We start from the raw sequence: 10,806 nt of genomic DNA, 5'->3' as shown, positions 1-10,806 counted from the left end.
GTAGGTGCATGCACAGCCTTGGGGAACAAGGGCTTGACCTTCTCCCCTGTCTGGGTCAGAGCTTTGTGAGGTGGCAGAGCTCTGACCTCAGGGCACCCAGCTGACAGGAGGCAAGACTGGTCAGGGCTGAACTCTGTTCCACAGGGAACTGTACTGCCTGGCCATGGGCAGGATGGGGCCACCCAGCCCCTCACCTCCCCCCAGCCCAGCACAACACGTATACACAAGGCAGTGACTGTTTTATTTCAAAGTAGAACAAAGGTATCTCATTCTTCCCAGAGCTGAGACATTCAGCTTTGCCATGAGTGTGTCTGTGCTCAGACTGGCTCTTTGTGTGTGTTTACTCAGAGCACATCTATACAAGGCAAACCAACAGCAGGAGACTGTTTCAGAACTTGGCTGAGTCTCACCTCTGGTAAAGAAATCCCATTACCCAGCCAAACATGATGGCATGGTCCCTTGCACAGCACATGCTGCTGAGCAGACACGCTCTATAGAAAAATCTAAAACCAAAACGTACTTTCAGACATTCCACATCACCTTTTTCCCCTAATTTTGCTGGGAGTGAGTTTTGGCTCAAAGTGTATCACTCTCATCTCCCTTCATACCTCTCCCCTGTGCACAGCTGCTAAAGCAGAGTTACAGCGCATCAAGGATGTTGTCAATTTTGGAGACCAGGTCCTGGCGCTTGTTGGAATGCATCTTCTCATTCTCAATGTACGTGTCCTTCTTGAGCTTGCCTGCCACCAGCCGCTCCGCCTCTACTGACGACTTCAGGACCAGTTCCTTCACCTGGCCATCCAGCTTCTGAATCTCACTTACCTGCCAGAGTGACAAACCAAGGGAGTATTAGAGGAGACAACACAAAACAACAAAATCCCTGCAGTGAAGCTGGAATAGAAGAGATGGCAGATGATAGCAAAAGATTAAGTCAGTGCTAAGTAGAAACATCTCTGATCCCTGAATGTTGCCTCCTGAGCCATGACATTATGAGGTAACTAAACACATGAATGGATAACTAAGGAGTGCAGATAAAAGGGGCTCCAAGGACCCAGGAGCCATACTGGCAAGAGACTGGAGAGTATTTAACGATGCAGTTTAAAGGCTTCAAGCAAAATCACAGCTCTGACAGCTGGAAGCCGTGTCCCTACAGTTAATGTTCATGGTGTGTGAGTGGTAGTGGTAGATCAGCAATGACAGAGCTACTTTTTGAGTTAAATAACAGATTAACCAAGGTGCCTGTTGGCTAAATGGACCTTAGAGACTAAAGTGTCCCTCATTTGGGCTTAAGTGGCTGTTTCAGGTAAGTGTTAAAATATATTGAAGGGAAGGATAGTGGGTGTGTGCTCATTGTGCCATGGCTTTCAACATGGTAGAGCAAAATACCCCAGAGGAGCATCATGTTACCAAAATTCTGTCAGCACCAAATGCAAGTGTGCAAGGAAATATGAGATAAGGAAGATTTTGGGTTGACTGGTGTGATTAGTAGAGTTTGAACTTTTATTGTGTTGATAGTTTCCATTTTTGCTTAAGTGTCACTGCCATGAGCTCAATGAGAAGCATCAGGATTGTGTTACAAAAACATTAATCTGTACAAATGTAGCTGGTTCAAGGGCTGCTTAAGAAACAGCACAAGCAGCTGTTTATCAGCAACAATTACAGGGCTGTGTAACTGAGATTACCTCAAAAATAACACTATTCACATGCCCCTGCAGAGATCAAGCCATTTTCAGAGGAAAAAACCCAACCTAGATTGGCTGCAAAAACTAACCCCCCGGTTAAAACTCACTTATACTTGACAGAGCCAAGAAGAGGAGAGCTTATAAAATTAATTTGTATTTCTTACTTTATCACATAAGTCGGAGCCTTCTGTCTTCAGTTTAGACTGCAGAGAGGCAATTTCATTCGTCAGGGCCTTGTGCTCCATCTCCAAAGACTTTTTGCCACTGTTCAGGGTAGAGATGTCCCGTGACTGCTTGTATTTATTCACTGCTTCATCAAAGTGACGGTACAGCCCAAGCCTCTTGTTCACCAGAGTAAGCACCTGCTCTGTGATGCAGGCAACCTTCATCCGGGCTTCAGCAGCTGGATCCTGCAAGAGGACAGGAGGGAAGATCAAAGCAGTCGTATCTTTGACCTGCAATCAAGCCATGCCTGCAATCTGCCACAAGACTGTTATAAAAACTGTTCCCTTTGCAATTAAGCCAACTGATAGTACTTAGGTGAATGGTGCAAGTGCTGATTAGGGGAAGCACCTTTCAGCACTCAGTCAAGCCCAACAAATAGTTTAACCGTGGAAACACTGAAGAGGGAGAACTGCAAACTTCCCTTCTTCTCAAGGGGATTCCTTTCTATGCAGCAAGCAAAACTCTAGTTAGCTTTATAACACCAGATCAGGCCTACAGGAGTACCAGTGCTCAGACTGAACAAAACCAGGACTTTAAACAAACAGTAAAACATTAGAATGGCAGAAACATTCAGCGAGAATTACTGGTATGAAAAATTGCCATTCAACAGCTGAGAAATATGATTATCTTCCCACAGGGCTCTTCATCATTCAGACCTTGGTGATGGAGAAATCCAGCCTGACGTAGACGATCACAGTGAAGAACAAGATGTAAAAGGCTCCAACCACCAAGAGAGGTTCTTGCAGCATCAGGATTTTGTTGAAGGTGTAATGAACCTACAAGAAAAGTTCCAAACACTGAGCAGTATCCCATGCTACTGCAGGGTTAACTCCTCTCCTCAGGCAGCAGCAGAACCACACAAGCAGTCCAGCAAGTGTTTACTTCTTAAGTGTTTTGACCAAGCTGCTGAATTCAGAGGCACAAATGCATAGATGCTGCACTCACCACGATGTCCTGGATGTGCTGCTCCACCAGGTTGCTCTTGTGTGCCACAATAACAGGACGTCCAAAAGTGTCCAGATATGTGTAGTGAAGCTCGTCCGAGGCACGATTGATTTCATAGGGGCTGTCCACATGGATATTCCTGTGGGTAAAACCACACAGTTCCCTATGACTCTATGTGTCTGAGATGATGTAATCCAGGACTTGTCTGGGCAATTGTAGCCACTAGCACAAGGCAAATTAAACAGTTTAAACAATGCTCTACAAGGAAGCAAAGCTGTGTTCCAAGATCTCCTCCATATGTAAAATCATGGTTTTGATTCACTGTCCCCAGGCCATTAGAGCAGACTGGAGAATTGTCACCAACACAGCACTGTCTGCAGTAACAAGTCAGGAGGAATCACACTTACTTGGCTCCTTCTGGCAAGACAATCTTGACAGTCAAGGAGTCTGTAACTTGTTCATCAAACACGTGGTCAACAAACCTCATCTTCAGGGCATACTGATCACCTACGAGTGCAGAGAGTGGTTACAGTTCCTCAGAGAACAAGGGACAGCCTTGAAGGTCAGCTCCCACCCAGGGCAGGAGCAGAATTTCTATGGATAATTGTGCAGCAGAGGGCACTAGTTCATTTAGATATATTCTAACCAGATGACTCCATAAACCTGAAGGAAGCACAAAAAAGGTGGATTTGCATATTCTAGAAAAAATAGCTGGCAACTGTTGTTGCTAAGGTCCTGTGTACCACAGCTTTCCATTCTTTTCTGTACAGCAACTACCTTTAAACACACAGGACACTTTTTATTCCCTTCCCCTCAGCCACCCACCAAGACTGTAGAGGTATTCGTAGCTTGGCAGGTTATAGCCAATGATGTAATGGGTTTTCCAGCCCCCAAAAAGTGGGAATCGGGGACGGATCTCCATCTCCACAGAGTCATCCAGGACAAGAAGGTGGCTGGTGGAGATGTTCCCAATTTCATCTCTGTAATAGACGTCCTGAGCAGCAGCTGGGAGAATGGTCTGTAAGGAGAGAAGCAGCAGTGAGTGCATCAGAGGGGATTTACTTCCAGTGAAACTGGCAAAACCCCTAAAGGCTGGTAAGCATTGAGAAACTGTGCTCCCACATGAGACATGACAAAATGGCCATTCAGTTGCACTGAGTGGTAAAACTGTGCTATTATAAGCAATCCCACAAGTGGCTGCCAGCACTAAAATCACTTGGCCTCCAAACGAATGTGCTTTCTCCAGCTGAGTTTCAAACTCCCCAGACAGCAAGGGATCTCATCATGCCCACCAGGACAGCAACTCCCTTTTCACTCCAATTTGCTGCCCTAGCTGACTGGGCTTGCTGACTTTACACTCAGCAAAATGAGATTTCTGTTTGGCTGCACCACCCTAGAGAATTACAACAACCAATCCAGGAGGCTACAAGCAGCGGGAAAGGTTTTGGTTCAGATGAGAACACATAATACTTTTTACATCTGGCTAGCAGAGCCACAGCTTTAGTTCTGGTTGAGTGCTTTGTGTGGAAAACCCAAAGCAGAGATCTCAATACAGTGGTAAGGGATTCAGAGGGTCCCTGAGACTGGAGGTGTGGGAGTGTGGAGAAACACTTCATGCCCTGGCACATGAAGTTTGTTAGACCAACAAATACAATAAAGGGTATAAACCTGTAATGCTGCTTCCAAAAGCTACTCCTATCCAGCACAAGCTTTCCCTGAAAACAGATCATTGTTTTAATATTCCCTCATTACTGGGTATGGTTACCAAACAAAAGGCAAAGGACAACTGCATTTTTTTTTCCTCTGGGGATCTATGAAAGGGAGAAACCACAGGTATAAAGAAATACATGTGCCAAATGTCAACCTTAAAAGACTTGACAGAAGAGATTCCACTGTCTGGCTGTCTCTGGTAGTCATATCTGGAGAAAGGTCCTTTCAGCACTGCTCCTGTGTGCTTTAAATCAACCGTTTCTTCAACTGCAATGTTACCCCAGTGAGACACCTCAATGATTCGTGTCATGCTGGTGATGGTCAGAAATGGACTGTTATTTTCATAGTGCACTTTCAGAGTGTCCTAATGTGGGAAAAAAAGATAAACAGTCAGAACTAAAGTAAAGAGCAAGCTCTCCTCACAATGATCCACTCCACATGCCACAGAGAACCCTCCTTGGCAGATGCACATGTTCTTGGCCTGCACACAGTCTAACGCATGGCTTACTTGTGATCTCTATGCGAAAGCCTCTGTTTCCCACTCTCCAGCCTCCAAGACACATCTTCCATGTCTGGAAGATGCTCTCTGCAGAGCCACAACCCCTTTGCACAGAAATTTACCTGGCTGTATGGAGGGATGTCCTTGAAGGGGCCATATTCAATCATGTCCTCAGTGCGGGAAGGGTTTCCCAGCTTGGTGTAACTCTCCACGTTCCTGGAGGCCAGTTTGACACGGGTTGTTTGGGTTTTGGTGACATATGGTGAGTAAAAATAGTGATTTCCTTCAAAGACCACAAACTGCTTCTCACTTTGGGTGATGTGGGTGGGATAGGGCTGCAAGACGTGCGTGAAAACCATTTCAACAGAGACACGGACCTTGGCTCCTGGGGCCAAAGGAGACGGCAGCTTCACCGAGAAGAATTTCCCACTAGAAGGGAGAAGAACAGGTAAGTTATGTGGGATCTCCCTTCAGAGAGCATTCAGATCCACCCACTGCAACATCCCCTGTGGACAGGCGACCATGTATCACGTGTGTGTGATTTGGGCAGGTATTTTACATGCTCCTCCGAGATACAGAGATGTCTTGTCCCAGCAGGTGTGATTACTGTGCTGGGGAAACAGCACAGGCTGAAGTATGTCTAGGCACAGTTACAGTCTTTGCTTCACAAAAAAACACCTAGTTCCCTTTTTGGAAGAGGAATGGTGGCCCCTTCCTAATCCTGCATTTATAAAGCTTCAGCAAGATTTTTTCCATTCTTCTCAAGATGACAGGAATGATCTTCATCACAGGAAGCATGGGCACAAGTCCGGAAGACAAATCACAAACATTTTAAGCACCTATTCCCACAAAGTCTATTCATTCTCAGATTTTTGCCCATAGGATCTGAGAGTAAGGAATGGCCAGAATGGGAGCAAGGTTTTGGACTGAGGTTCTACAGAATGGATTGAGACTCCACCAAATCTGTAAGAATTCACTGGACAGACTGAGGTGATGCCGGAACAAACATACTTCATGTCATGCCTGGTGGCCCAAGGGCAGGATCACGAGACATCCAGGCATGTCAGAAGCCAAGGTCTACCCTGGCAATTTAACTCCACAGCTACTGTACTCTTGAAACCTAGCTGCACTGTGCTTTTGAGCCACTTTACAGGCACTGCTCATCTTTCAGCTCTTATGGCTCAGAAAACACCTGCCTGCAGCACCTACATAATATTCCAAGCTTGGCAGTACAGAGCCTGATGCAAACAGTAGCATCCTCTCTCCCAGTAGCAGAAGAGCCTGTACTGGGCCACAGTACCCAACGCTCTGTGGTGCTCTACACACAGCCACAGGGCACTAAACTCTCTGCAGTCACCACTGCCAACTGTCTGAGAGCCTAAAATGGAGTAATGGGTAAGAGCATGACCAAATGCTTCTCCTCAACTGGAGTCCTAGGGGGCCAGGGCACTGAGTACAAGAGACTGAGCACAGCTGAGAAAGAAAACACTCATGATCTCTAGGTATGTGGAACTAGGGTAGTATCTCTGCTTCACTGTGAGGACAATTATGAACCCCCCCCCACAGCTCTAGGTGTTGACCTTAGAGGGTGATACTCACCTTTTGCCCTTAACTTTAGTCTCTTTCACTTCCAAGGTGTTCTCCTCCTCTTCCTCACCTTTCACCTGTTCCCAAACAACATATGGGATCAGTGTGCTGCTATTTAAAAGACTTAACACATCCAGGGCAAAGTCTGTACAGTCCCTGTAAGAAGATTTTAGGGAGGATGTCCCAGAGAGTACAAGCTTATATATAACAAATATAGCAAGAAAAAAAATTTAAAGGCCCTTTCATAATGTCGTTCATCAATACAAACTGCAGTGTGGTCAGTGTGCAAGAACAGATCCCGGAGATTGCTGTTAACTCTCGTGTTCCCTCAGCCTGGTTCCCAAGCTGGCACAGTTACCACCGTAACTTGCACAAATGAGAATATTGATCAAATGCTTTTGTGATTTCCGTTGTGACTGGGGAGTGAGCAGGCCACGGGGAACATGGCTTGACCAGCTGACGTATACTACTGAACTCTGTATATAGATATACCATAGAGCACTGTGTGTACCTCTCTCTGCTGTATGTAGCATTTATCTAAAGTGAGAGTACTTCTGGGGCCAGGACGGAAGTACTGTCCCTACTGCTCCTCCGACCCTCCTGTGGGTAAGGGCCGGGTTCCCCCATGCCGGCGCTGCCTGGGGCTGCCAACCGTGCTGGCGGCGACCCCCGCCCGGCCGTGGCGGCGCGGATCGCTCCCCTCATCGCCTGCCAGGCCTCCCACCTCCACCCTCACCCCGCGACACACCCCCCACTCCCGGCCGGCCGCGGCATCCGGGAGCGGCACTGCAGGCCCGCCAGTGCCGACGTGTCCCTTGGGGCACAGGGCCGGGCAGCGCCCGCAGCAGCCCCGGGCGCGGCGCTCGCTGCCCGCTCCCCACGCTCACCTGCACGCCCAGGTGGGCCAGGCGGGGCTCCAGCCCGGGCTCCAGCGCCAGCAGGAAGGCGGAGGCGGCCACGCCGCCCGGCGCGTTGGCGAGGCTGAGCTCGGCCGAGATCTTGGCCAGGTGCGTGCTGAGGTCCAGCGAGCGCCGCACCTCGTCCAGCACCAGATCGGCGCCGGCGCCGGCGGCCGCCAGGCAGAGGAGCAGAAGGCGGCACAGCAGCCCCGCCATGGCCGGCACTCTGCGCGGGGAGGGCACAAGATGGCGGCGCCCGCGCTGTAAGGCCACGGCACAAGATGGCGGCGCCCGCTGGGGGAGGAGGCTGGCGATGGCGGCGCCCAGCGGGGCTGGAGGCCCGGCCCCTCTCCTGCCCACTTCCGCGGTGCCGGAGGAGAGAAAGTGGGCGGGCTTTTCCCGTGGCTTGGGGACGGTTCCGGCGCTTCCCGGCGCCCCGGGCCTGTCGGTGGTTTTGGGTGTTCCCGCGGGGCGCTGGGCCCGCGCCTTTGCTGATCCCCCAGGCCTGGGCAGGCCTCGGGGCCGGTGAGGCGCCTGCTTGTTTGGCCCGACTGGCGTTTCCCACTTTTTCTACCCGAAAAAGAGCGAAAAAACCACTACAGCAAATGCTACAGGATGCTCAGGGCCTTTATGTGCTCCTTAGCCTCCTCTCCTGCCGCGGCACAAAGCAGCAGTTTCTCCATATTTTTAGCAGTGGCGGGTTCCTGTCAGGGCTTTGAGGGGCCAGAGGTGTCACTCCTGGTGGAAGTGTTGGGCACAGGATGGCCCAGTGGAGCTGCCCGTGTGGATGGCACTGGGATGTAGCACCGGGCACTGCAAAGGGATGGACTTTGGTGCTTTTGTTTATGCTGTTGAATTAATAAGCCTCAGACTGGGACAGTTTATCTCGCTGGCCTGGCACACGTTGTTCTCTGGAAGGCAAGGTTTAACACAAATAGAATTTAAGATGAACCCTAATTTTCTGCTAAAAAAACCACAGATAACTAACAGCTACGTAATGCCAGAGTAGAAGTGCTGCAGGTAGCCAAGGCATGGTAACCAGCCCTTCACTGACTTAAGGCAGCTGGGGAAAGGAAAATGTTAGTGGTTTAACACGTGACTGGGGAAGAGGTGATTGACATTTTATTCCCAAACATCTGAGGCAGATAAAAGCAAGGAACGGATGTTATCTGCTGTGATTGCTGGAGCAGGGCTTTTGCCTGTGAGCCCTGTGGGACAACAGACCTTTCATGTTTGCATAATGTGATCCAGGACTCAATCTTTCTTTAAGATCCTAATACGAGTCACAGAGATAATGCTTTGATTTGGCCTGAGATTCCCATGTATTGGAAGAGGATTTCCTAAATTATATGTTTAGATAAGGAGTCAAATAGCCCCTTGGCAAAGGCTAAATAGAATGGGATGTCTCCTGGTGTGCTGTGTTCAAAACAGCATAATTTTTCAGCTAGCCTTCCTTTTCTTCCCTTACCACCCCATCACCCCCCAAATTCCTGTCATGGAAATTTTCTTGGCAAATTACTTCAGTTTCTCTTTGATTTATGTAGGAACCAGCCCTGTGACTTTGGCATCTCGCCCTGTAAGCATATCCTAGCACAAGCAAGTAGTTTTGTCACTGTGTTTGGGGTGACAGTGGTGTTCTCTTCCAGCAGCACAGCAGGAGATGCCTGCAGGGGCAGGTTCCACCTCCTCAGCCTCATGTTTCCAATCAGGGAAATGTTCCAGGTCCCTCTGCTCTCCAGGAAAAGCCTGTTTATCTTGGCCTTCTCCAAAGAGTTGGGCTTTGGGGCCTGGAACTGGGTAGGCACATTCAGGGGGAAGCAACTGTGAAACATGAGGGGCTGAGCAGAACAGCAGCCTCTAATTAAGGGCTGGCCAGTGGTGCTGCATCTGGGGACTACCTCCAGTTGTCCAGGTTGGGTTTGCAAGTTCCTCTGCTAGGAGTGGCTGTCACTGTCCTTCCGTGTGTCACATGGAATAAATGAACTCCAGTTTGCCTCTTTAATAACACACACAGCTCCAGCTCTTATTTCCCTCTCTCCCTTAGGGCAATTTATCCTAGTAAAGGGAGGGAAAGAAATAAATGCACATGTCCCTAATGTCTGGAAATGATTTGGCTTCAGTTGTTACATCCTGGGCCAAAAGTTGTTCTCCAATGGGTTCATCCCAGAGGCTGGATTTGACCTCACTGGCGCATGCGTTTCCATACGTGACCCTTCCCAGACCCTGGTGAGCTCTGAACCAGACTGTTGTACACTAACCCTGTGTTTGGATCCATTTCTAATTGTGACTATTCAGTCATACTGAGCCTGTGCATCATCTGTTTCAAGACTTCAGCCCTACCACATAGGCTGAATTTGTCTTTGGGTTGAAAAGGTGCTGCCTTTGGGCTTGTTCAAGGCTGAGTTTGGCTCTGCAGGCCCCTCTTGCCACTAACCTGTGAGCAGTGCCAGGCTGTTCTTCATGCATGGGGTCAGTCACAGCTGCTCGTGGCCCCTGGCTGGGTGTGATGGTGGCTGGGACAGCTCCAGGGATAGCTCTGGGGACAGCTCAGGGACAGCTTGCAGGCGGTGTTCAGCAGGGATAGGGTGCAATGCCTCGGTGCAGATCTGGCTACTGAGGCCTGGTGTCAAGTAACAGACAGAGACAGGAGCTCAGAACTGCTTTTTCTTTCTTTATATGTTACTTTTTTTGTTCTCTCATTGCAAGAAATGTCCCCCTCCAATAGAGGGAGACAGAGACCTGCAGGACAGGAAGCAGCATGAGAGAGGTTACTACACCCTGCTGCCATCCAGGTACTGGCAGTGTCCCAGCCCCCATGTGCTGTGGAGAGAGTGTGTCACCCCCAGCGCCTGGGAGCAGTGGGAGGGGAACAGCCACGATGGAGCTAGTGTCAGCCCAGTCACCTGCCAGGGCTAAGGGACCATCGTGGTCTAATAAATGCCTTTGGCAGCATAGGCCATTAACAGAACTGCATCCCAGGAAAAGCCCTGCGTTCCTCTGTTTTTACAGGGCTGATGCCAAACTCAGAGCTGTGTCATCTGTCAGAGCAATTTGTTCTCAAGGAGGGAAGGAGGAGTTGTTTTCTAGAAGGAGCAGGTTGGCTGTGACCACAGAAGCAGACTAAAGCCTGTAGCAGCAGGGAACAGGATTTATTCTGGTGTGATCCTCATACCAGTGGGGAGCTTGCACCAGGAATATGCAGGGACTATGATACAATGTGCTGCTCTCTGAGGATCCCAGGTCAGGGACAGGAGAGAGT

General features: G+C 49.3%; 1 protein-coding gene across 1 annotated transcript; it reads right to left on the bottom strand.

Annotated features, from left to right (window-relative positions):
• Positions 1-222: 222 nt before the first annotated feature.
• On the bottom strand, positions 223-7,804 carry RPN1 (ribophorin I). Its single transcript, XM_066195315.1, has 10 exons — positions 7,536-7,804; positions 6,661-6,725; positions 5,184-5,490; positions 4,717-4,926; positions 3,678-3,870; positions 3,260-3,359; positions 2,853-2,991; positions 2,564-2,683; positions 1,847-2,092; positions 223-822 (listed from the first exon to the last, which is right to left on the bottom strand). Exons 1-10 carry the CDS (start codon positions 7,761-7,763, stop codon positions 640-642), a joined length of 1,791 nt encoding a protein of 596 aa, XP_066051412.1. The 5' UTR covers positions 7,764-7,804; the 3' UTR covers positions 223-639.
• Positions 7,805-10,806: the final 3,002 nt, after the last annotated feature.

The sequence above is a fragment of the Chamaea fasciata genome, unplaced genomic scaffold (genome assembly GCF_029207755.1).
Source record: "Chamaea fasciata isolate MVZ Bird 193981 ecotype frontalis unplaced genomic scaffold, bChaFas1.0.hap1 SCAF_13, whole genome shotgun sequence".
Taxonomy (NCBI): Eukaryota; Metazoa; Chordata; class Aves; order Passeriformes; family Sylviidae; genus Chamaea; species Chamaea fasciata.
Note: the sequence above shows the minus strand (reverse complement) of the source record. Positions and strands in the feature narration are given on the sequence as shown.

Coding starts and splice junctions, on each gene's coding strand:
- RPN1 (XM_066195315.1), bottom strand. CDS start 7,763: ATGGCGGGGCTGCTGTGCCGCCTTCTGCTCCTCTGCCTGGCGGCCGCC. Junction 6,726..7,535: donor TGGCCCACCTGGGCGTGCAG/GTGAGCGTGGGG, acceptor GTTTGGGAACAG/GTGAAAGGTGAGGAAGAGGA. Junction 3,871..4,716: donor CTTCTGTCAAGTCTTTTAAG/GTTGACATTTGG, acceptor CTCTCCTTACAG/ACCATTCTCCCAGCTGCTGC.